The sequence below is a fragment of the Macadamia integrifolia genome, chromosome 10 (genome assembly GCF_013358625.1).
Source record: "Macadamia integrifolia cultivar HAES 741 chromosome 10, SCU_Mint_v3, whole genome shotgun sequence".
Taxonomy (NCBI): domain Eukaryota; kingdom Viridiplantae; phylum Streptophyta; class Magnoliopsida; order Proteales; family Proteaceae; genus Macadamia; species Macadamia integrifolia.
In genome coordinates this window covers 19510986-19538111 of record NC_056566.1, presented here as the reverse complement: position 1 = coordinate 19538111, position 27126 = coordinate 19510986, and the positions used below count along the sequence as shown (strand labels likewise).

At 37.3% G+C, this 27126-nt stretch overlaps 1 protein-coding gene across 2 annotated transcripts; it reads right to left on the bottom strand.

The window, feature by feature from the left end:
- Window positions 1–442: 442 nt before the first annotated feature.
- On the bottom strand, window positions 443–15993 carry LOC122091826 (5'-3' exoribonuclease 4-like). Of its 2 annotated transcripts, none has more exons than XM_042661991.1 (23): window positions 15836–15993; window positions 15468–15694; window positions 14738–14840; window positions 14577–14653; window positions 14304–14495; window positions 14010–14129; window positions 13801–13863; window positions 13557–13703; window positions 13247–13411; window positions 12997–13074; window positions 11823–11909; window positions 10931–11011; window positions 10246–10341; window positions 8451–8521; window positions 6340–6468; window positions 6141–6217; window positions 6001–6041; window positions 5823–5897; window positions 5236–5384; window positions 5045–5149; window positions 4887–4962; window positions 1741–1823; window positions 443–1272 (listed from the first exon to the last, which is right to left on the bottom strand). In XM_042661991.1, exons 2-23 carry the CDS (start codon window positions 15672–15674, stop codon window positions 669–671), a joined length of 2826 nt encoding a protein of 941 aa, XP_042517925.1. In that variant the 5' UTR covers window positions 15675–15694; window positions 15836–15993; the 3' UTR covers window positions 443–668. The 2 variants fall into 2 exon arrangements, with proteins under 2 accessions (XP_042517925.1, XP_042517924.1); XM_042661990.1 differs by having other exon boundaries at window positions 15808–15992.
- Between the last annotated feature and the right edge of the window lie 11133 nt (window positions 15994–27126).

The following is a 27126-nucleotide window of genomic DNA, read 5'->3' as shown; positions in this document are numbered from 1 at the left end:
CTCATCGCTTGGAGGATTCTTGCAAAGCAAAATGGGGTTTGAGAAACCTCATACCCCACAATCTAAAAGGTCTTCCTTTCCTCCCTTATGCTTGTCCTCAAGAAGGCAGGGTTTAAGACCCAGAAATCTAGATTCGGGATGAGTCTCAAATCTGATCGACGTGGATCAGTCCAAATTGGCAATATTCTAGGAACCTCTCTTTAATGAAAGATCTCTCTACTGTTAACGTTAACCCTGATGCCCAAGTTGAGTACCATCAAGATGGATTTAAAAGAAGCGAGAGGATTCTCTACACAAGCGACGGGAACAAAACAATTGCCAACAAGCCTTGCAATCCAACTGCTACTCTCCTCTGGACACCACAAGAAGATTACTAAGAACTGAGATTGCCATTCACAAGCTCCACTCCCAACCCCATCCCCCACGCCATAGAAAATACAAGTTCAACGAGAACGAAATTGTTTTATTTCAAAATCCTCAGATAACCTCAAAAAAATACATCCGGGATTCTCTTCGATGGTGATCTTTGCACCGTCATATTTCAGTCCGCCTGTCCTGTGAAAAACCTAGAGTAAATAAAATATAAAGAAAAAAGGCGAAGGATCCATATGAGCATCAAAGATCACCGTTACTGGACAGGATTTGATGTCTCTTGGGGTGCTCGTGTTTTAATTTGATAAACCGTCGCCTGCTTCACCATGGGACACAGTTTCCTGTTGTCTAAAATACATGGCTTCATTTCCAATTGGTTGCTTGTCAATCCAATTGTTGGGCGGCAAAGGAGGGAAGCTCACATTCCAGCCGGTCGAATACTGTTGATTTGGCGAGTATCCAACATTCAGCATCCCTGGTGGCATCCCCTGGTGTGGCCGAGATCTCGCCCTTTCTTCAATCGTCATGGTAGCCAGCCCTGTGTGCAAGTTATATTGTTCTTGATGCGGTAGCGTATCCTGTGCCCTTAAATTTTGTCTGTTACCTTGCAGCTCATGGAAAGAGGGGGCTGATCTTGAGCTAGTCATGGCACCTTGAGGATGGTTGTAATGCCCATTATAATAATTAAGGTTCTGAGTACATCCATTTTCATACCCAGAAGGTCCAGCCGGCCTAGGCCTAGGCCTATTGACTCTGTGGTTAGGGAAATTCCTGTAATGTGGGGGTTCTAATATTGCCGAGGAAGTGGTGGTGTTAGCTGTGATTTGAAGTGTGTTTTTAAGCAGTCGATGAGCTGCTTCTCCCAAGAGAGGACCAGATATTGCCCGTGGTACCTGTGGCCTGAAAAAATAGAATCAAACAAATGTTGAGATCTCATTTTTCCTCTTCCACAAACAAAAGAGTATGAGATCAAACACCATTCTGGATGGACTACCATCAACAATGAATACACGAACACACTATACAACATGCATATGACATCTCTTACTAACAGACTGATATTGAGGTCATGGCCCTATATATGTATGACATGTAAAGGTGCAAAAAGGCAACTGTTTCATGCAACCCTTCCTTCAAGCAGTTCAACAAAGAGGTGTTGGGATGAGTTTCAAGGCCAGCATTAACAACTGTTATGTGTGTGTGTGTGTGTGTGTGTGTGTGTGTGTGCGCGTGTGTGTTTTCCAACTTGCACAGACCAACATTACAGATGTAATGAATGATCACCTGGCCTGCCACATGGGCACCTAAATGTCCTATAAAAGGATTAATAGGCTGTCTGTTGCAAAAGTTTGGGGAATGTACGGTTACCTCTCTCTGGGTTGTGAACGCCGTCCACTGTTGTCTTCATGCCATAACATGGGGAAGGGTTTTATGTCATAAGGTTTTATAACCTGTCGGTTAACAAAAGTAAACGTCAGACATGACCATCTCTAGAAAAACACACATAGGAACATTACAATTTCTAATAGTAAAAAAACCATAACCCTAAAAAAGAATGCACAGATCATTATGATTTCTAAATATACAAATCAAAAAAAGAATCCTGAAAATATCAATAACATGAAAGTATTAGACACACAATACCGTCAGTAAAAAGTTGTTTCTAAAATATAAGGAATATATTAAATTACTATCATGCTCTTTTGGACAAATAAGAATGAGGAGCGTTCTTAATAAAGTCGACTGAGGGTCCTACACTTCAAGGAGCAGAAATAATACCAGGGTATTTGGGAAAATCCAACCCAGGGATTGGTCCCAATGGAACTAAATAATTTCCTTTGGTGTGGCAGTCGTATTTGATTTTTCTATTGTCTAGTTGTTCTATAAAATATTTTACTTCATCTCCTGTCTCTGCTCAGCTCTCTATTTTCTCAGAAAGAAGCAAAGCTGTAGGGGCCATGTGAGTAGGATTGGCTGGCAGAATCATCACAGTTGCATCCTTTTGGTTGTGGTCAACCAGTCAAAGTTGTATTCATAGTAGGAGGGTTTTGTATTCCTATCCTAGTAGGAGGGCTTTGTACTTCTCCGGAGGATCTTCTATTCTTCTCACCCAGGCCATTTGGAATCAATCAGCTGGATTAAAACTTGAAAGATAAAATATAACATCAATTGAGACTAACAGCCTGTTCAGAAGCAGATAATTGGAGGGCAACCATAGGAAAGGAGACCGAAGAGGATAATCAAAGAAACAAGTGATAAATGGGTAGAAGCCGACTACTAAACAAGTGATATGGCATAAAAAGAAATTCACATTGCAACTGTAGAAGCCGACTACTAAAAAAGAAGCAACTAAGAAGTTACACTTTGCAACTGTAAAGAATGCAAAAAAGAGGTAACTAAGAAGTTACACTTTGCAACTGTAGAGAGTCAAAAACCAGAATATAGAATATAGAGAAAACTGTGAAAAAACTGAACTAAAAAGACGGAAAAATAATTGGGTCACTGATGGGTTTCTAGACGCCTAAGGATTAGGTTTTAGAAAATCAGATTAACCAGGACCACAGTGATGTAACAGTAACAAGAACTCAAAAATAATTAATAGCAATAGATCCAACAACTCAGATGAATGTAAAATTCTGATATGAAGCTGATAAAATAGCAAGGAACAACTCTTCAAAAGATGGGTTCGAGCCAAATGGTTGGATCTCAAGAACCAGCACTGTTACAGAATTAGCAAGTCAAGTCCTACAAACTAGAAACTCATATATCTCAGGAAATAATGAACTGATATAGATATAATTCTAGTCAACAACTGTTATCAGACTGGCAAAGAAGATAACAAATATAAAACAGATCTGATGGTTAGATTAGGAATTATAGCAGTGTCCTACTTGATGTAGGATACCCAAAACGATTGAAGAACTTAAAAAGCAACGTTCTAGGAGTTATAACAGATCTGATTTGAAATTTAATATCAGTAATAAAAAGTATGCAGATCTACTGATAAATCACAGCAGGAATTTAGTGCTTAAACAAGGACAGAAATCACTGGAACGAGCTGCACAATTTTGGCACTCTAATCAATTGACCTCTTATCTACAAATTGAAACCATGGGCACATTTAGAATGACTTGCGGTAGATGGATCTGAGATCATAACCGAAAACTCAGATGTATTGACACCAAAATAAAAGAGTTTTAAACATTGGAATACCAAAATAAATCAAGAATAGTACTTACTCGAAGGGTTAATAGAGAAGAAGAATGAGAAGAACATGACCAGATCTCCCACCTGGCCTTGATAAATCCCACCAACAGTGATGGAGTCACACCAATGGAGTAGTTGAATCACATAACCAAATCTGAATCTCAGAGACCGTGCACAACTACAAGCTATCTCTTTATTAAAAAAATTAGTTGGGTAGTAATATCCTTGCAACTTAAATCTAGAGATGAGGCTTTAGACAAATCTCTAAGTGGACAACATAAGGAAGCAAAATAGAACAAAAACTCCTCTTAACAATCAACTTAGCAGAAGCATTCTTTCAAAACATGTAACTTATCACTACAACATAAGGAAGAAAAATAGAACAAAAACTCCTCTTAACAATCAACTTAGCAGAAGCATTCTTTTAAAACATGTAACTTATCACTTAAAACAAAGTACTCTACTTAAACACCACTCTATCATTATTTTAACAATCAATTTAAAATAAAATAAAACTCTAACAAGGAAAAAACATAAATTAAACTCTATCAACTTGGATATTTTAAGTGAACCAACTACACCTGAACCAGAGGTCCAGAACCAGAAAACTGGTTCAATGGCAGCCACCAGCTGAGGTAGAACCATAAAAAACTCAGTTACAGCACTGAGTCACAACTGAGTAAAGAAGTTTAAGAGTCCTTCGTGTTCTTCCTCTTCCTCTGGTACTTTTTAGGATACCTATCTAGATACTCTTGAGGCTAATCTGCACCAGTCACACTTCAGCAGTTGCACTCAGAAGTTTTCATAGATTCCTGAAGGTAGCAAAGCCATCACCGCTGACAGAATTTACAGTAACAATGCAACAGAACTGAACTTACCCTTTTTTATTAACTGGAATTCACATTCTTTTATGAAAAATATTTGCCGAATTGTTCTTTTTTTCCCCAGATGTATTTAGTACTGAGAGAACTGATGACCTCCACAGAAATAGAAGATTTCTATGTACAAAAAAAGACTCACTTACGTATAATAAAGACTGTTACAGTTTTAAGGGGTGGAGATCTTCCAGGTAAGGGTGTGGTGCAAACTTTTGCCTATACCTAACTCGAAACAGAACTCTCTATGCTGCTGCATAACAATGGTAGTCCTCAGGAATCCTTGGCAAAATCGGATAAATCAATAAATTAAGCAAATTCAGATATCGGGGACAGCATGCGAATGTCAGGGTCTAAATAACAGGAAGCCCATTCCTCGTCATTATTAACAACCTACTCTATAAAAATCAGAAAGTTAATATCTTGGTATACCTTTTTGGGCATTTTAACACCTTCCGGAGGTTCTGGAATGTGATTATGAGGCTGCGGATAAAGATAAGTAACATTGCTGCATGACAGAATGCTGAACGTGAAAAACAGGAAAACCCGAAGCTTCGGAAACCAAAATGCCAAGCGGGCAGCAGACTTACAGGACGTGATTGTTTTGAATGTTTGGCAACCCCTTAACTGGGGAAGGAACTATTTGCTTAAACCCATTTCTTTCGCATAGCCAAATATAGCCATTCATTCCACCACTGCAATAATTCAGTCATTAAAACATCTACATAGACATTATCAACAACATCCAGATTTGATTGAATAAAACATTTCATATACCAACCTTTTATCTGTGTCAATTTCGGAGGCGAATATTTTCGAAGGTGACTGACAACAGCAGCTATAGTATGAAAAAATTTGTCTTGCCAAAGGATGTTTCTCATAGACATATAGCAAATCATACATCATTCTATTACGAGCCTTTTCTTCATCCTGTGTGTCCCCATCATAGACGGCCAACATTATTATCCATAGCATAAACTCGAAATAAAAAGAATTCAGACACAACCCTGGAAACCAATCTTGGAAATTGTTTGCCAAACTAACTACTCACAACAGATCTATACCCTTCTATTGAAAAAATTTGTAACATTTAAAAAGGAATCACTGAAACAAATCAAGAGTTACAAAACCCAATTTTCACCCCAGTAATTACCAACTACTATCCCTACAATTTACCAAAAATTTTACATGCTGTCCTGGGGTCCAGGAATAATAAAAAAGGTTTCCTCTTTTCTGCAAGATGCCTAATTCCTTATTAGAAATCCAAGTTTCATTTATTTCTAAAATCTTAGAGATACTTGTGGAGATTGTTGTGGAGTATTATAGAAGACTTAAAAGGAAAAAAAAAAAGATCCTAATTGTCCCCACCGTCAAAGTGTCCTCAAGCTTCTTTGTTTCAGCAAGCAACTTTCTCTCATCAATGAATGGCAACTTTGCTATACCCTATGCTCCAAAAGAATCCAAAATGCTTCCCATCAGTTTATATGATAGATCTATGGATATAAGCAGTCAATCAGAAATTATGAGCAAGATTATACGGTTATACCTGCCATGCAAAGCGTTTACCATTCATGTCAATCTCAAAATCTGCGCACAGAAAGAATTTGATTAGTCATAAAAAGAGAAGAACTAATGCTTTAACAGGATCAACTTGTGAAACAATTTTTGAACAGCAAACTTCTTTACCTGCAGGGTAAAAGGAACTAATTGGTGATGATGTGCCAGTCATCAATGCCCCATAATGTTCAGGAAGAGCATTGGAACTGCAACAAAATGTAAGCTTCATCATCAGCCCAGGAGGGAAAAGAACAGTGTCTCAAAAGCCAAATGTAAAATGTCACTGTTCCAAATAAATGCAGAAAAGACAAATCAGAAATAAAACTACCTTGCAGCTGGTAAGGTTCCCATAAGTTGATCAAAGGGTTTAAATGGTTGTCCTGGGAAAAATGTGATCTCCAGATCTGCCAAACCTTTAAGATCGGAAGCAAAAGGAGCATAGTGATATGGATAGTACCTGATAAAAGTAGGAAATGCAAGTACCAATTGTAAGCACTACAATGAATGAATTGACTACAAATATTAACAGCTCCTGGGAAGATAGGAAGAACTGAAGGAAACGCCTTCCCTGGCCTACTAAGGTGATCCATCACTCATCAAGGAGTTACCAGGCCAAAACTCACCCTAAAAGGTTGACCTTTAATCATCCATCCATATATATTTTCTCATATAACTCCACATTATACACTCTTAGTAAGGCTCATATCCGCACAAAACTGATACTTGTCAAAAAGTTATCTTGACCCATATATTGTAGGGAAAATCGCCTTGATCTACTAGATAACAAAAAGATTTACAAAATTAGTAGGTATAAACTATGTTTTACCATCACAACTTAGGATGTTAAAAAGATTTACCAAATCCCCATATGAGTCAAAGAAGCTAAATGAACACCTTAAAATGCCCCCCTCTCCCTTGCAACCCCACCTCACCCTCCTCCCTGCGAACCGGCCCTGCACCACCGCCGCCACACACCCCCACCCTCCCTCACTCACTCACTGACTCACTCACTCACTCTCCCTCCCCCTAGCTCCTCCCTCCCCTGCAAACCCACCCCACCATTGGGCTTCTTCATCTTTCATCTTTAGATTAATGTTGCCTTGTTTCCCACCAAGAATCTTTTTTCTTTATTTCTGATCCTTTTTTTTTCAATTGGTTAGTTTTAATCTTGTGTTACTATTAATAAAGTTGTGTAAGTACAGGAAAATCATACAGAAGAAGTTGGGCTACTATCGGGTTTCTTAATTTTGATGACAAATCAAATCGTTGTGATAGAGAAAAGATTATTGTAAACTCCTAAGCTATTATTCAATTTCAACCCACTCATTTTTTCAGGCAATTGGGTTTCTATTTGTAGCAGATTTTATCGTCAACTACCGTAATGGCCCTTGATTTAATCAGAGGGATAGTTTACACTTTCCTATTATACAGGATTCAGTAATTTGCAGATTTTCCTAAACAGGTGAAAAGCACAAAGGAGTGGTCTCTACAGTACAACTGTAGGAGTGCTTTTTTCAGGCCAAATCACGTCATTGAATCATGTACCCGAATGGAATGTAACACAAAGCGTGTGTACATCTGTTTGCCTTCATATATCAGATATGGCATGGGATATATAGGGACATGTACCATCAACCAATTTTCAATCGTGCATCTTTCACACATTGACATACTGAAACGATTGCCATTGAAGGTATTGCTGGTCAAGATTGTTTCTTTTCTTCGTAATTTTTTCATTCACTGACAAGGTTTGGGCAAGAGAGTTTCTCGAAAAAGTCTCTACTGGAATGGGTTGGGACGGGTTTGCAGGGGAAGGAAGTGGTACGAGGAAGAGAGAGAAGGGGATTGAGGGGGGGTGGCAGTGGTGGTGGTGGTGGTGGTGGCGTGGGGTGGGGTGGGTTTGCAGGAAGGAGGGTAGGGTGGAGTTGCAGGGGATGGCATGGAAGTGGTTTGGGCAGTGTTCCTTGGTCAAAGAAGAAGAGAGAGAATGATGTTAGGGGTATTTTAGGTTTTTTCTTTAGCTTCTTTTACTCACACAGGGATTTGGTAAATATTTTTTACAAAATTGCTATTGGAAAACAATTTTTACCCCAACTAGTTTTGTAAATCTTTTTGTTATCTAGTAGATCTAGGCAATCCCCCCCATATTTTATAATTTGAAAGTTGACAGATGCAAGTCACATGAATATCAATATTTTTTCCCCTTGCATCAGTCATCAATTGATCCTTTATTTGGGTCAACCGAACCATAATTATATGGATCATTGTACCTGATACCAGTCTGACCTACTTACCAATCCATATATCCTTAATTAAATGAATATAAGAAATTAAGGGGAAACAAAAGAATAGACAAGGTTACATTTACAAAATGGTAAAACACAGAGAGAGAGAGAGAGAGAGGGTTTGCCATCAAAATCTGCTGTAAAGATAACTGACCATAGCCAAGAGCAGACACCTTTGTAGTAATACCGCATGACCCAGCATAGACCCTCCACATACATCAAGACCTACAAAGCATGCCTTTTGCAGGTTATCGGCCATTGACAATATAACCAAACATCTAATTCAGATGTCGTAAGTTTATGTTGACACTACTTCACAATGACATTGAATTGGAAAGCATAAAGATGAAACCCACATTAAAAAAAAAAAATACTCCTAACATATGCTAAATTCTCATGTTTCAGGAGTGCATATATAATCAACATGACCTAAATTCTTTAACTTCCCTACATCATATTCTGTTAATTTTATTGCTAAAATTAATGAGTAGCCAGTCCACCAGAATCACCATACAATTTCCAGATCATAGCCCCCTCAGAGTTCAGAGATATCCAATACACAGTTACTGTACGTGTTGCTAATCAAAGTGATGCAGTAAGGCGTAGGGATACTAATTAGAGATAATTTGTTTTTCTTTCATCTTTAACTTGTTAGAGTCATGTTAGCAAGGAGTAGAGTTTGAGTCTTATTTCAGTTTAAGAATTAAGAGTCAAGTTTTGTTTTAGTTTTGGTTAAGCATTAGGATGGCTTTAAGTCTTTAAATACATGTAACTAAGGAAACACAGGTTATTCGGTTTGGTGTTGCTCCCAAGAGCTGTCTTTGTGCTCTCTTCCCTTTCCCTTCCCTCCTTCTATGATCCTCTCTCCCTTGTTTCAGGTATAGTTCTGTTCTTTCGTTTCTTCTTCCATCTTCCTTGACAGTTTGATATCCTGTTCTGCACAGTACTGGTATTTCTAAACCTTTAAGTCGATCTCCCTCATACTGTATCCCTCGTCTCCCTCTCCCTCTCAATCTAGGTTTAGGTCGAAGGAAGCCCTTCTTTAGATAACCCAGTTCTTCAAATCTCATGCCTGAAATCCAATCCTATTGTGGATTATTGTGCTGCAACTAAAACCAAACCTGTACTTACCTCCAGATTCAGGTCAGACACAAAATTTTACCTTTGTTTTAGTTGATTGGAGTGCCTACCAGTTGGGTTTAACAGATCTTTAACTGACTGATGTCCCTCTCAAGTTTCAGCTCGATTGGTGCTCGTACGCGAGAGAGAGAGAGAGAGAGAGAGAGAGGTCTCATCTGAAATTAAACCTGCTTCACTGCTTGTTATGCCCGTCTCCAGGTTGAAGGTGACCCCCTTCATGATTTAACATTCTTTTTAGTTCATTGACCTAATTGCCCCTCCCTTCTTATCTTATTCGTGGGTGACAGGTTCAGCTAATCAGAACCACCAAGCAACATGAATCTCCCTTCACATGATCAATCAATGGGTGCCAGACCTGTGCTACAATTGCTTCAGTGGGAGCTGCTGTCAGTATTGGAAACATCCTTAGTTCCTCTATTCATTCTGTAGTGTGAAATCCACCTCGAGATGAAGGCACCTTGGAATATAATAGAGTTGAAAGGACTTCAAGGAAGTCTCGCCTATATTGCTTGGACTTTTGTCGAATCGGGAGGGCCCCTAATGAACCCAATAGTCTTTCCAAACCCCTGGTTCCGAATCAGACAGTAACCATTCACCCATAAAATTTACAAATTCCATTGTCCAATCAGAAATTTAAGAATGAGAAATTACTAGTAGCAAGAGGACTGCTGATGAGTATCAAAGTACAGAAAATAGGTTCACGTATAAGCTGAATGAGCATACACATTTGCAAGAACTATCAAAACTAACACACATTTGCAAGAACTATCAAAACTAACTGGTCATTGACGACAACTGAGTGTACTTACAATATCCTTTTTAACTTCATCAATTTTCTCTGGATCTGATATTTCAAATTTCTCAACATAGTATCTCTCTTTGTAACCTGGCTCCCCTAGTTTCACCTGAAAAAATGAATATCACAAGTCATAACCCACTTCAGAATCCAGTATTAGAATAGAAGATTTGTTCGCTGTTCTGTATGTTCTGAGCATGCAAGCAAATGTGCAGGTAGCTCAAAAGCATCTGCATCCTGGCAATAAGGCAAAATTAAGTGGCCTTTTTTTCATGAATGAAAAGCAAAAATTGTAAATAAGCATAAAAGCTTTGTTTAATGGAAAGTACAACACTCCTTAACTACTTAACTACTTAATATCTGCATCAGTTGCTCTTGCTCACGACTAAAGGAGCAATTTAGTATATAATACTGACACAGAGAAAACACCTAGTATCCCTGTTTAATAGCATATTACCAAAACAAATATTTCAAAGAAATTGTGCTTATGAGATATATCTCATAAATGTCAAATGATAGAATAAGTGGATGCATCTGCATCTAGCTTCAGTAGTTGGTTTATTGCATTTCCTTGTAAGTGATCCAGATCAAGAAATCCGATCTGCATTTTTTAAATTACTGTTTACTAGTTGGAAATGATCTAACCGCGCACAAATCCAGGCATAAACTGTACAGTGGGACCAACAGAAAGAGCAAACCTTATCCACAGCCAAAGTCTGAGGCTCCTCAGAATTCTCTCTTCTCATTTTAAGCTTCATTGCTTCGTTATTCTCAAACGCCTGAAAAAAAGTAGCAAATATGTACTAAGATAAAAGAGCAAATGAATATCATCTCCTACACATAACGGAGGCTTAGAAACACCCAAAAAGCTAACTAGCCTGCTTTCTTAGCAGCAACTCAAGGGTTTGGCTACAGAACACACTTAGACAGCAGGAAATGTCTTGAATATATCAGAGGAATAACATGCAAGAGTCCAACGACCCATCGCTTTACAGAATAAGGTCAGCACATTAATTAAAGATGGGAAAATGACAATGATAAAGTACGAGCTCATAATAAACAAGGGGAAGTGTTTCCTATGAGGGAGCGGGGGCCAATGGGAGCAGTGTCTTTTTGTATTTCACAGGGGTGGACAGTCATTTCGCCCACCCACCCCTCCATGTGTCTAGGTGCAGTGGCCACGCTCCCCACATAAACCTTTTCCAAATAAATACTAAAGGAAATCAATTAGCCTCCACATGACACAGAAACGGATCACCTAGCAGGGTTGGCTACATGGTAGTGGTTATTGAAAATAATATAGAGAAAGATGTCACCACAAAAAATTTCAAAAACAATGAAAAACTACCAACACAGTCCTAGGATAAATAAATAAATGGTACCCCCAAACAGCAAAGAGAGGAAAAAAAATACAACCTATAAAACCCTTGGGTTTTTTCAAGAGGAAAATCAGGAAAGAGAATATATTTCACCCTGTAGATAACATTTCTAGGCTCCTAGTGGATGCAAACGTCAAACCAGAAATTGATGAAATCATGAAAGGAAACAGCATTCTAACTCTTCCTAGAGTTGGGCCTCAAAGAAAATGACCTGTTGAATACGAGCCCGCTTCCGAAATATTTGGTCCTCATATACTGCAACTTTCTGAATAAAATATTCTACCCTTTCCAATAAGACCTGCATATGCAAAATACTTAGCATCAGGGCAGACATGCATTTAAAACAGAAAAATACCGAAGTGACAAACAACAATCAAAGTAGAAACTTTTGCAATCAATTATTTTCAAATATTGGAAGGAAGAGATCACAGAGGGAAAAATGTAGAAAAGCTATTTGAGCTACTAATGTACCTGACACACAGAGGTTGCCTAAAATTTCCTGAGGGAGTAAACACATGTAACTTATAGACCTCCCAGTAAAAGTGAGAGAAGACCACTAGAGGGATGACAATAAGGAGGAGGGAAGGGAAGAAGGGAAAATTTAGTTCAGCATGATGAATGGAGACATCATTTTGCTCATAGGGTTTTGAGCTTCTTTAAGGGTTTCCAAAAATTACAGTCACAAGGAACTTAAAACAGAAGATTCCATGGGCTCTCCCCAACCCCCACCCCCAAAAAAAAAATTAAAAAAAATAAAAAATTAGTGCGATGATAGTAATAACTTCAAAATCAAATCTGCCGAACGTACAATCTGTTTCAATGCATTTAAAATCATAACTAAGTCAAATAGTTACTTAACAGTTACAAATATCTGCCACCTGGCAGATCAGATGAGCCTTAAATTTGTAGACAGATATACCCCAAGGTCCCTTTCTCACAATCTCAAGTTTCAGCCCAAATGAGTTGGCCAAGTGGCAGAATAAAACTGTGAAAATCCAGTAAAAAAATGAAACTTATTGAGAAGAATGGAAAGTTGAAAATAAAAGGAGAATATGCCAATAAATGAGAGGGTACGTGATTTAATTTGGGTCTGAAATTTTACACATGACAGATTCAAATCCTAGTTATGCAATGGTTGGATTTTCCATGTCACCATTCTATGTGGCACAACTAGGAGTGAAATTAAAACTACCTTCTTGATTGGGCAGTCCAGTGAAACTCTATCCTTCTCCTACTATTATTATTCTATTAATAACGATAATAATTCTTGCAAGCAACTGCAGTAACGTACTCAAAAACCCAACTTCAGCCATTTAAGAAACAATCGAATGTATAGAACTGAATTTAGCATAAACTGACTGACAACCATGAAGCAGACTGATTACCTCACCCGCATCTGTAAGATAACCACCCATAGCAGTAAACTCCTTCTTGTAGACAAACATCAGTAGATTAATGGCACCCTGAAGTTGCGGAAAAACGGTATATTAAACCAAATAAAGCAACAAATGGAGATGAATTTCCAGTCAACTGGGGAAAAAAAGAGAATCACCAAACTAGAAAGATGTCTTAAGTAACTTTGATTAGCAAACCGCTTTTTGAACAATGGAGCTGGAGACCTAGTGTACTACATACCTCCCGGATTTCCAACGTTGGCATGTGTGGAAGAAAGTCATTGCCAACAAAGAAGCAAAGAAAAACAAAATCATCAACTATTCGTTCAAAGTTTATCTCAAACGGCGGGTCGGGAATCTCTAAATCAAACTGTAAATACTCTCGCAATACCCAGATATTGAGAAACTGCACAGTGCACACAGAATGAATAATTAGAATTTTAAAACATTTCCAGCAGCTGGTCAGTATGTTGCGCCCAGAAAAGAAAAGGGCAAAAAAATTTAAAGAGAAGCAGCACAAAGCAATCCAAGTTTGGAGCATCAAATGCAACCTGATATTTCTTTTTGTGAATTGGGGTGTCATCTATTGCCTTATTATTTGAATCTGTATCTTGTTCCGTTCCACGGCACTCAGCAGCCAGATGACCAACTTGACCACAAATAAAACATTTCTCCTGTTGCCCTGGCAGGGAGATCACCTGTACAGTCAGGTATCAAATTACTGAGTCCAATCATAACAAGTAAATGGGTTATAGATAGCTGTAAGCCTGTAAGTGTTCAGAGAGCAGTAGCTACCTCTCTTAAAATTGAGAAGTGAACCTCATGAGTAGCTAAAGACAGCATGATCAGATCTGCATCCTGAGCATTATATAGCAAACAATTCATTTCTGACTTGATGGTTGAAGAAGAAGAGTGGGGGGAGGATAATAATAACTACGATACCCTAAAGGAAGAACCAAAATGGCACGGAGAAAGAAAGGTTACAGCCTTGCAAAATCACTCACCAAACCATATAGACAGTGCCGCATGTTTGGATTAAAACCTGGAAGGTTGCGTTGTAACCGGATGTAGGACATGATTTTGTGTTCACCCTCTCCAGGAACATTTGCATCAGAGAGCAAAACCTTCAAATAATCACCCAATGCAGCCCCATGAATAAATTTAGAGAGAGAGAGAAGTATCCTGAAAACCAATTTGTTCAGGAAACAGAACCAGAAAGGATTACTCCACACCCAAGGAATCATCCAAACCTAGGGGACTAAGGGAGACAAAAACTACTTTTAAGACTGTATTCTAACCTTAATACACCTCCAACCAGAGTTGTGGTTCAGCCTACACTGTATGTAATACTGAAGAGCTACAGACAACACAGCCATAAATTGAGTGCCTGGAGTGATGACATTTGAATCCGATGTTTCAGCACTCTCCTTAGGAGTCAGAATTCTCCCCTCTGCTTCAAATTCCTTCTTCAGTCTTTTCTCTTCCGCTTCCTGTTATATAAAAACAAATAGCTAGTTGACTATCCATCCACCATGTATCTCAGCATAATCAATGAAATCTAGAAAGCTTACTGCTTCAGAAGCATCTTTTGCTGCTCTGAAGCGCCGTGAACGCTGCTGATTCATTTTAGCTCTTGGTGCAACTCCATCTGCAAAAATTAATAAGCCAGAAATTGATTTGGTCCAAGTCGAAGAGAATATTGAAAATAAGCTACCAAAATAAATATGCTCACCAATCGCCAGGTAAAGGAGCTTTCTTGGGCGGACCAGTGAAAAAATATGATCGATATACTCAAATATTGATTTATATACTTCATCATAGGTGACAGGCGCAGGCTGCATATTCCAACAATGCACCGTTATAAGGGTCCAATTGATAACAAATAGAACTAGGTCCACAAAGATAAAAGGAGAAGCTACTCTTGCGATTTTTAACTCAATCACACCAATAGCTACTCACAACACATTCCATCAACAAGAGAACTATGTGGTATAAATTAAACAAGAAATTGTACACACAGCCCGATTTGTATAAAATAAAGCAAGATCAGTTGCAGCTCTGCGGTGACTTTATCAACGCCCATATATATGAACAAAATAGCCCATACTCTCATACACCCTGTAAATGATTTATCTCCATGTAACTTTTCTAGAATAGAAATTTCTCTTGTAAGACAACTAAATAAAAACCCATCCACATACCTACTTATTTTATGCTAGGAGAATTTTCGAGTATGCTCGTTTGCGGACATTACTGAGAAACTACAAAGCTTATTACTTTCTTCACACTGTTCTGAAATCTGCTTATTTTATGTTAGCGCACATTATAGGAACTTCTGTTTTTGAAACTAGATAGCCAGTATACTCAATAACAAAACCTATCAAAAAAAAAAATCAAGTAATCCAAAACAATTCCATTCCTTAACGACAGTGACAAAGAACGAGGTACAGTAGAAAACATACTTTGCCTTCAGGGTGAAAACAAGGATGAATGATCCCGTTCATATCCAAGTAAAGATTGTCAAATTCGATGTTGTTCGGATTTGGCTTAGAGACATCGATAGGTAAAAGGAAGCCATTTGCATCCTCCGAAGGCTCTTCTTCAATTACATCAGAAATTGACAAAGGGTATCGATCGGCAAGCCATCTATAGAAAGCTGGAACTCCCATAATTTCCCTTCAGGATCAACCTAGGGTTTTGCAGCACGAGGCAGATCGAAAAGAAAAATTCGTGAGACAAGAAAAAACTTAATCCTATAACTATTACAACAAGACAAAAGCGAGTTTCGATGATATGGATTACAGAGAAGATGAACAGAGACAACACAGACTAGAGAGTTCGCGATCTCGACTACGGAGATGTTCAACGGAATAACTCCCAGTGTACGAATTGCAGAATACAAAGGAAATGAAAATTGAGGAAAAGATAAAACCAATAAATTAAAATCGAATTACGAAAGTCCTGATGAGGCTCGAGAAGTAACGGGTAAAAGGCTTCCCCGCTCCTTTCTAAAGAGGCCATGTGGGCGATAAGGCAAAAATATTTATTATTATTTTTTATGTGTATCTCTCACTAGGAATAAAAGATTCCATACGTGGTCATCTGTTCGAGTTCCATGAGGACGTTTGATGTGGGCCTTCGGATCATGGACATCCTGAGCCATTGTCATGATAATTGGGTTCACTCGTATTCTTTACGGGCGATACAAGCGAGAGCATATTTAACTAAAGATGTGAATTAGAAATCGAAATTGTTTACCGAAGTCAAATCAAATCATTCCCTAATAAATGGTTTGTTTTGGTTTTAAAATTCAAACCTTGATTCTGGTTTTAAAGTTTAAACAGGTGGAAAACTGCTAAATCGATTAACATATATATAGTAAGTTTAAGTCATTCGATGTTAAGTTTAAATATATTTCAATAAAAAAATTTAAGTTTATCTTAAAACAATTATCAAACTAAAAAAATATATATATAATAATAAACAATTCAATTCAATGTTAAAATTTACATGTATTTCACTACAAGTTGTAAAGGTAAGGAAGTTGTTTGGATAAAAAAATTAGAAAATACAAGAAAACCATTTAAACCAAAAGTGTTAACAAATGGTTTCGGTTTTAATATATGAAATTGTTTATTAAATGATTTGATTTTGGTTTTACCTAAAAAATCTTGCACCAGATCAAACCATTTACACTGGAAACTGAACCGATTAATGCCTTTATCTTCAACGCATAAAAGAGTGGAGGCAGCACAATCGTTCCATGCCTGTTGTGTTTGGAAGTTTTCTCCACCAGTTTGATAGGGTTCTTTTTTCGATTCTTTATATGTAGTATATGGTATCACACATATTAGTGGGAATGGTTTATGTGGGGAAGTGTGGCCATGTGCCTTATCTGTGGGGTGAGATAATTACCTCGCCGATATGAAATGCAAAATGACATTTGTGTTGATGTTTATGCATGCACTCCCATTGGCCCTGGTGAGATGTTCCTTGGTGTGCGGTCGCCTATGACGGTGCGAGCAAATGAGAGGGACGCACATTGCATAAAAAAAAAAGTGGGTTTTTTAGGTTTCATGAGGGTTGGGGTGTCATTTTGATGCCCTTTTGTGTCTAGGTACAAAGGCCATGCGATTTCTCCTCTTATTAGTTAAGGGCGAAAAGAATGCTACATGGTTGTGTGGCCCATGTGCCCATACACTTATTGGAGAGAAATAACAACCCCACCCCCGTGAAATACAAAATATCCAATCCTTGTTGATAACCCTCGCACTCCTCCTTATTAGCCCCATGCTAGTGCAGGGACCACATGATCAAGTAGTTCTTTCTTTTTTTCAGAGGGTTTTCTAAAAAAGACAATGTTGCCTTACACAAACACGGGGACCAATGGGAGCTGCAGAAATATCAACAGTAGTAGGACTTTCGATTTTCATGGGGATGGGGCAATCATTTCCCCTCTCCTTGTGGTTGGGTCTAGACTACAATGCCTTATGAGATTCTTCTTAAGGTGTGAATTGTCCTCGCATTAGTTAATTAATACCTTTCAATTAAACAAAAAAAAAAAGTGACAATGTGATTCCTATGCCAATATGAGGATAGATTGGGGGATTTCCATATTTCATGAGGAGTGGGGCGCCATTTCACCTTAATTTGTGTTTGGTATAGGAGCCATGCTGTCTCTTAGGGAACCCCTCTCCCATAAAAGATATAAAAGCTTTGTGTCTGTGAAAAAGTCTTACATCATAGACATAGAGGAGTGCAATGACCATCATGCCTTTGTATGTGGGCGCAGGACCTCTAAACTCTAGCAGATAGAAAACACTTGCCTCAAATTTTTTCTTTTTTGGGTGATTTACATCAACCTCCCCCTCACGTTTGCCTATATTACGTCCTCCCCCTCAAATTTTGTTTATTACATTTAAACCCACAAAACCTAAAGAGAGGTATTAGTTTTATAATGCAAAAAGACATAATTACCCTTCTTCTTCCCAGTGCGAGAGTGGTGTTGTGCAATTGTTAAGCTACCATGAAGATCGACTGGAGCTTGGCGGACTGCGACAACTACTGCGGATCTGGCAGGAAGGTCATCACCGCTTCATCTTTGTTTTCGAACATTGATTTTGATTGTCCTTCCAACGAACAGCTGCATAGATGCCCTAAGAATACAAACACAGGCACAAGAAAGACGAGGACGAGGCATGGAAGTGGTAAGTCCTTACGGATTGAACGAATTCTCCATCTAATTTATAATTGTTGGATTTTTGGGTATGGACATTATCACACAATTGAGAGAATACATTAAACCATTGTAATAATAAAAGGAAAAAGACAAACATTTCTTGCTCGATCAAGAATCAAGATACAAAAAGATCAGTCATATTGGTGATGACCTGGACAACACGACTTTGATAATGAGTATGATTATGATCGGGTAGATCAGTCATATTGGCGATGACCTGGACAACACGACTCTGATAATGAGTATGATTATGATCGGGTTCAGCCGCCCATTGCCAAACAGTCCTCCAAAGGCTCGTCGCCTTTCTCCGCGCCCTCATTGTTCCTATCCTCATTGGATCCCATATTTCTTTTTGAATCATAGTTGTTGCTACCAATTGAACCAGCACCTCATTCCCTCCCCTCCGGCAAATCATATCGAGTGACGCCGCGGTGCTCTCTTTCGCTCCCTCTGGACCATCCATCAACACCGTCGCTAATTTCCCGATAGCCCCATCCAACATGGCTATAGCCATTGCTCCGCCTCTCTTCGTGACACCTTTCTTCCTCCTCAGCTCTTTCTTGTAGGCATGCATACTAGAAAGGCTATACGTGGCACCTTATCTCAACACCTTAACGACACCATCCACAACTCTGTCAGTTTCCATGATTCTCGTCTTATTGGCTTCGAGGATAGACAGATTGAGAACCGTAGTAATGACGTTAAGTTGTAGGTCAGGATTATATGAACCTAAGTGATCAACGAGAACAAGAATCGCTCCAGACTCTCATAGTGGGAAGAAGAAGAAGAAAGGTAATTATGTCTTTTTGCATTCTAAAACTAACACCTCTCTTACGGTGTTAGGTTTTGTGAGTTTGAATATAATAAACGAAATTTGATGGGAGAAAAACGTAAGATAGGGGAACATGAGGGAAGGTTGATGTAAATCACCCCCCATTTTTTTTTTAGGAAATTACACTACTCTCCCCTGTATGTTTTAGGTATTACACTCAAACCCCCATGCGAAGTTTGTAATTACAACGTATCATGTGGTGTTAACACTGTTAGAAGCAGATGTTGAATGGCTTTTTTACCCCCTTCCCCTTTTGACGTCACTTTTCATAAAAAGAAGCAACCAAGGCCTAAGAATAAGAGACCAAAGAGGGAAAACAAAAAGCGAGAGTTCTTAGATATGATTGAAGTCAGACATAGACCTCTGACTAATTGAAGCCAGATTTGGAGTTTCAGAGGATAAAAAGTTGGAGTTAAGGCTGGGATCTCTGGGGGGAAGTTTGGTTTGACAAAGAGAACAGAGAAAATGACGACAGAGAAAGAGACGAGTCTCTTCTATCTCTTGGAAGCTTCTCTTCTCCGGCTTCTTCCAAGTCCAATAATAGCCACAATAAAAGAATTTCTACTGGGACCAAAGAGAGGGTTCTTAGATACAGTTGAAGCCAAAGTTGAAGAATAGATATGGTTGATGAACCACAACACCTACTAGAACCAGAAGCTTTCATTTTTAGAAAAAACCGTTGTAAGTAACAGAAACAAGGCAAGAGGTATAAAAGTTTGACAACAACAATTATATTAATTGAAATGTAATTACGAGTAAAAGATGACTTACTTGTTAAAGCAATCCTCTAAAACAATAGCATAAATCGTCTGTCTTAAGTAGAGTTGAGTCGCATACAGATACTCTCCTTAAGGTATTTGAACACCCCTTATATATGTATACAACCATGTTAACCTTACGTTATCACCTCCACAATAAAACAATTCTCCAATTGCTTAAGGTGCACTCCAATAAGCAATTCCCACAGATATGTTCAAAGGCAATACTCATAAATTCAAATATAAAATAATAAAAGAGGGCAAAACAGAGAACAGAAGCACTTGCAGAGAATAGAGAAGTAAAAACTCTCACAGTATGCATTTCGTACAATACCCAACTAGAATTAGAGTTCTATATATATGGAATGTAAGCCTCTGTATACGAATGGGTATACCTATGCATGTAGGTACCCATATGTATACAGGTGTCTCTTTGTAATAGGAAGGGTACATGTCTCATACGTACAGATGCATGCATGTACATGTATATACATATATACATTTATTGGGTACATACACCAATAATGTCCCTTAGGAAAAAGTGTGGAATAAAAAATTGCATGTAGTAAAAAGTAGATTATTTGAACCACTCACACCCAAAATTGAACCTAACCCCGACCCCGACCCCAGCCATGGCGCAGCTCGGTGCGCGCGTGATTCAAAAGCACCCCAGGAATCCCAACACACACATGACAATGGAGAGTGCCTCTCCAAAGGGCTTGCACCCTTAACAAACATTCCTACACACACACACACATATATATATACTAGCAAAAATACACGTGCAAATGCACATGTAGCTATATGTTAGAGAGAGGGAGAGTTGTCTAAGATCATATTAATTTTATTTTATTTTTCAATAATTAACCATGGTAACAAACTGAATTGAATAATTATAGGAATGTCATTACCATCACAATTAACACAAATAATTATGTAAAAGCCATTGTCATTCATGCTACTATAACTAAAAATTATGGTAGTTTCATTATTATTTCATTAAGTTATGAAAAAGTTATTATAAAAGTGATCTTTTTCGATTCATGATAATGATCTTTAGTAGTTGACATATTATGAATGCTCTTGTTTTGTGTGGATGCTTGCTTTAATTGACTATGCTATGAAAGTTAAATATTAAGGAAACACAAAAACATAACAAAAGATTTGAAAAAAAAAAACGTCTTGGTGGATTCGAACCACCATTCCCTTAAACACATGCTTGAGACATACACATGTTCCAAATGCTCCACCAATTTTAGCTAAAGACCCATTAAGATATGTTTGGAATTTACAAGTAATTATGAGACATTGCCACAAACCTTGGTTGAAAGAGAATACTCAATGGGGTTTCTACAACCATAGCTTAACCTATATCATATCTTTTATTAGAATCTAATCGAAAATATTCTCGTGTATATCTCAATCCTCTACAAGCACTCGGCCAATTTAAGATTTCATAACATTTATAGAGGATGTCAATCATTAAATAGATTATATTATTAATCGTCAAGGCCACTCAATAAATTCAAATTTAAATCAATAGTTCCATTTCAAAGATATAAAGCATAAATTTTGAATCATTAAATGAGTCGAATAAAATTTCAGACATGTAATGCATAGGGCTCCAATTTCAAAATCAAAATTTCAGACTTTAATATATCCCTAAAGACCACAATGCTTGAATTAAATCTCAAACTTTTAGACCATACGTAGAGTTTTCCTTCATTGATCTTACATACTCAATTTCTATTAAAAAACATCCACAGAGCATCATGAAAACATAACACTATTAGGTAAATCTATAAGCTTCAAGATTTAAAAGTCATCAGGAAATTAAAGTTAGATACACCGTAATATCTTTTTGTCACGCCATTGGACCCCATTAGTCAACCATGACATTTAACTAAAATTACAACTACTTTCAAAGTAGAAAATGCTCAACAAAATTAATCCATAATACTCATGGGCTAAAGGAAGATAATTGTTACACATGAAATTTAAGATACAGGAAAGCTTCAAAGTATAAGTAATGAAGTTGAGCAAATTTTTGTAAGGTGATCATTAACATTACATGGCAATAAGAAAGAAAGGAAAAAAATAAAATAAAAAAAATGTTGAAAAAAGAATGATAACTGAAGACATCCTTCTCAAGTATGGAAGGTAAAAAGAAAGTGATGGCTTCATGGTTTATTCTTCCTCAATTGGTTGATACAGCAACTTACACATGTAGGCTGGGGGAAACCCCATTATTTCTAGAAGAAGTTGCTGGAAAAGAGTGTAGGCAACCCAATTCCGGACGTCAATAAGACATTTGACTCAACATATGAATGATGAAAAATTAGTTAGAAATATGTTGATGGTTGTGATCCAAAATCCAAATGATGCAAAATTAGTTGGAAGTATGTTGATGGCTAGAAGAGATGGCGGACATAATATGATTCCTAAAAATTGCATAGTTATTCACAACAATATAATTTTCTATGTAGGAACTTGTACCTGATCAATCCATAGCATTATCACAAATTAAAATTAAAAAAATGAAGTACTCATATACAATGGATTAAAAAAGGCAGATCCAAGTCATAAGAGATAACCCATGCCTGGAATTTACTGAAACCCATTGCCATTCCATAAATTTGGAAAATACTATTCAAATACCCACAACACAAATTACCTTTCTTAAATATAAATCAAATGGCCTTACAAAAAAACAATAGAGAAGAACGGATAAACAACTAATTTGGAAAACCAGATTGGCAAAAGATCCTCAGAGCATAAGTCATCAAACCCAAAAATCAATTTTGGAAATCTCATAAGTAATACTACTGTTCAAAACCCTCCTAACAAATCTAACATGGAGGCATAATGAAAACCCAAGTTTGAGTTTTCACTCACCCTTATAGCCAAGACCAGCTACCCTACCAAAATAGCAACAGAAATAAATATGCATAGACTTGCTTTTCTGTGTACAGCCATCACAAAATCCCTCTCCTTTATAGCAAACTAAAATTTTTCAAGCGCTTCCTTTGCTTTATCTAGGTTTTCCTACACATTTATTGAGATAATAGATTTTAAAGCATGCAATCCAAAACCAAATGATAACAAGCACATCCAACTTGGCGCACTTGTATAGCATCGAGTTTATTTCTCAAATCAAAGAATTGTTCAACTGGAGCCTCATATTTTTAATGCAATTCCTCAAGTTTTTGAAGAAATAACCATTATACAGAGAAATTTCATGGCAGAAACAAAGTCAAATTTATATTCCAATCATCGAATCAATGATGCTAGAGAAAAGCAAGGATGGCCCAACACTCCAAGGAAATGAATAAATTAATATAAAGAATCATTTAAACAAAGTTTTTATTTAATAAATGGAGTTAGATTCTATTGGTTTTAAACAAATAAAATACAAAACTACCCAATTAACATAAAAGATGAGGAAAATAAACAATAAATGAAGAAGAAATTATTTAAATTCATTAAAATAAATAGAGTATTTTATTTTCATATCAAGAAGTTCATGAGAACTTGGTAAAAGATAAACAAAGCAATGAAAAGAAAATAGAAGGTAATGCTAGACAAGGAAAAACTTGATAGGTCTTTGCTTAAAATAAACTAAAGGAAACAAATTGACATATTGGGAGATCCATCTTCGAATGTGAAAATTTTGGAATGGAAAAAAAATAAATAAATAAATAACAAACAAAATCCATTTCATTGGTATTACCTTCAAACACCATCTATGTTTGCATTCATCTAAAAAAATTCAAGGAAAACAAAAGATGAATTTCCTATGCTGGATATAATTTCCTTCCTCATATTAGAAGGACTATAGATGTGCATTCATTTAAAAAGGGGGAGAAAAAAATGAAAAGGAAAAATAGAAAGATAGAGATTGGGGAATGAAATTGAATAAGAAATAGATTGGTTTAATTTTTAATCGATAAATTGCTAGATCCAAATTGATAAAACCGATCAATTTTTAAACTATTTAAACCAATTAAAAACAAACTTTTGCTTGGCTTGATCAAACATTGAGAACATTAAAAAAATCGTGCTCTCAAGATTGTTTACCACTTCTTTTCTTCTGTGTTTTGGTTGCTCAAAAATTTTTTTTTTTAATTCAAACAGAGAGAGAGAGAGGGGGGGTTACTTATGGCATTGGGGATGTATGCTAGAGCTTCAAGGATGTCAACGGGAGTGTCTGTCCATTCTAGAGAGAAACCAAGTTGAAATAAAACCATATCTTTTTGGTCTTCCTAGGAGATAAAAAAAAAATGAAATTAAGATCATTACAAATTTAAGTAACCATAAGTCTATAGAGTCTAGGTAATCATAATAATAATCAATTATGTCAAGAGATCCATCCATGTGAATTAAAGATACTCTTATTCTAGACTCTCTAGGATGAGAAAAACAAATCAATAGTCTAAAATTCTCATTGTCAATGTCTAACGCAAGAATGTATTCATTGTTGTAGCAAAAAGAAGAATATTCAATCAGTCAATATAGGGTTCCATCCAAAAGTGCTAGATGTGTTTCATATGGATCTCGTACTAATCTAATTGGGAAGCGATCTAACCTTCTCCATGAATGAGAGAGAGAGAGAGAGAGAGGAGAGAGAGAGAGAGAGAGAGAGAGAGAGAGAGAGAGAGAGAGAGAGAACATGAGAAGTAATACCCAAATCTGTCGAGGCTTTGGGGATGTATGCTTCCATCCAACAAAGAAATCGGAAACTAAAATCGAAAATATAAATCTTTAATTATTGAATAGATAAGAAAGGAAGGGGACATCCTAAGAACTAACACATAATCTAGAATATCGATTATTTAAATGCTGGTTATGGTGTCCCATTTTAATGGAACCTAAATGAATTATTTGAAGGAACAATTTTGCGATATTGTTCCATTCTATCATATTAGAATTCCATTTATTGTTGCCAGTTAGTATTTTAGAGTAAGCAAACACAAATAAAAACCTTCGCTAGGGCCAAATGAAACTAATAATAATAATAATAATAATAATAATAATATCAAAAAAGAATATACGATTAAAATTTTGTAGGATAAAAGTAGAAAACTCTACCGTCCATAAAATCCAAGCAAGAAGAAACAACTGAAGCAAGACTAGCCATCCCTAGCCCAAAACAACATTGATTTCAGATAACGGATATAAACTCATAAAGGTCATTAACTTGTAGAACGAACCCTCCTTTGTAAATCAAGTATACTTGGAATGTGAACCAATCGGTATTTGAAACTCGGCTCTGACTGCGAGTCGCCAATTTACAATGAAGCGAAGACAATTACACTCACTAAACAACTCAAATTTCACACACTAACTGCAAACACAATCTGCAATTTTTGTTACCTTGAACTGAAACACAATTGAATCAAAACAATGATCAAATATGATCACATTGACGTTACTTTTGATTTCTGTAGGCCTTGGTAACATTCCAACAAGTTTAGAGTTTTTTAATCATAAATAATAACATTCATGCATCCATATCCAATATCAAATGCAGTATAAGACCAGAAAAAGGACTGCCACAAGAAAATCAAACAAGAAAACTGGGGGGGGGGGACAACGATTGCCATTCACAAAAACTGCACAAAGAAAGCAAAAGGAGGAGAAAGAAACTACCTGAGAAGGGCAGTATTGTCGTGATGAGAACTTTATCGAAGGAACCTCGAGAGTGAAGATATGGAGAGAGGAGGCAAACCCAATAGAGAATTTCTCTTTCTCCTTTTATCTTATGCATTAGAACAAGTCGTTCTTCTTTGCATTAAACTAACCCATAAAAAAAAGAGAGACTTACCTCCGATAGCTGCTAACAGTGATTTCTTCTCAGGCAAAGCATAGTGATATCCAAAGGAGTGATGCATAGAGTACTTAGGCGATGGGATTTCCAAACCTTAATGTTGGAGAGAGAGAAGATCATTGGGGCAGCAAGAATAGATACCCATTGTTGTGTTTTTTGGGCTTTGCTTGAAATGATCGACGATGGAATGCGGGAAAGAAATCATGGAAGCTACCTGTGATTTCTCCAGCGATGTAGAGTGATGGCCAAGAAGGGATGGAGGCATGAAGCAAAAGGGAACTCATGCGTTGGGATTTCCAACCCCCAACATTAGAGTGAGAGGAGAAAACAGAGACGGGATGTGGGAGGAGAGTCAAGAGGGTTGAGAAGAGAAAACAAAAGGTTTATGGGAGAGTGTTTAAAAAGAGAGAGAGAGAGAAAGGTAAGGGTAGTGTGGAATTAAAAAAACACTTAAGAATATATATTTCGAGAAGAGGGTCTATTTGTCATAAAAAGATTTGTCACTTCGTGCTTATATATATATATATATATGGGAGAGAAGGTATGCTGCCGATATCAAGTACGCTAGCGGATAGCACCAATAGGAACACATGATGGAGTATCATTCATGAAGGATATGAGGGTCATTTCATAAAAAGGGAAGATAGAGATGGATACAATGGGTGCTAGCATACTTGATATCGGCGGCATGCCCAACCTTTTCCCTATATATATATCCAAGTTTTCTTTCATCCTTAAGCAATGTGAGACTAAACTTTTGTGAGTTGTCTTTAGCTTATTTACAACTCCACAAGTGTTAAAGACAAAATAGTAAAAGTAGAAGAGACACTTTTGAGGGGGAAAGCTGAATTTCAAAAAGACTACTTTGGATTTCAAAAAGACCATTTTGAAAATACCAATTTGACCATAGTTTGAAACTTAAATTCCAACAACCGAGTGGGATTGGACTATTCTTTCTTCTCCATGGTGTTCTTCAACGTCTCCATCTCCTTCACACTTCCAAGTGAAGACCCAACAACAATGATGTTGAGTAATTATTCAAGAATACAATTGATCTACCTTCTATCTTCTCCAGTATTTCTTCCGTTATCTACCTTCTCTTTGATTAATGATGTTGAGTAATTATTTGAGAGTACAATTGATCCCTGTTATATTTATGAAAATCTCGGCTTTTAACTGTTGATGGGGTCATATTATTGTTATGAAATCTTGATGAGGTACTGCCATTCCCCGACCCCAGTGTTTTGATCGATCCGACTGAAACCGACTTTAATTAGTCAGAGAACTATGTTTGCGGATGAACGAGGCCTTGAGTGACAACTTATGGACTCGGCGGGCTGTAATTAGGAGGTGCTGCAGCGGCTGTTGCCGGGATTGGGTTGGGGATTGGATTGGGGAATGGGGGTGGTTGGCAATTGTCGCCACTGCAAGGGCTAGAGAACGCCAGGGTCGGGGAATGGCAGCT

Coding starts and splice junctions, on each gene's coding strand:
- LOC122091826 (XM_042661991.1), bottom strand. CDS start 15,674: ATGGGAGTTCCAGCTTTCTATAGATGGCTTGCCGATCGATACCCTTTG. Junction 14,841..15,467: donor GTTTTCACCCTGAAGGCAAA/GTATGTTTTCTA, acceptor TGGAATATGCAG/CCTGCGCCTGTCACCTATGA. Junction 5,150..5,235: donor GAAATTGACACAGATAAAAG/GTTGGTATATGA, acceptor GAATTATTGCAG/TGGTGGAATGAATGGCTATA.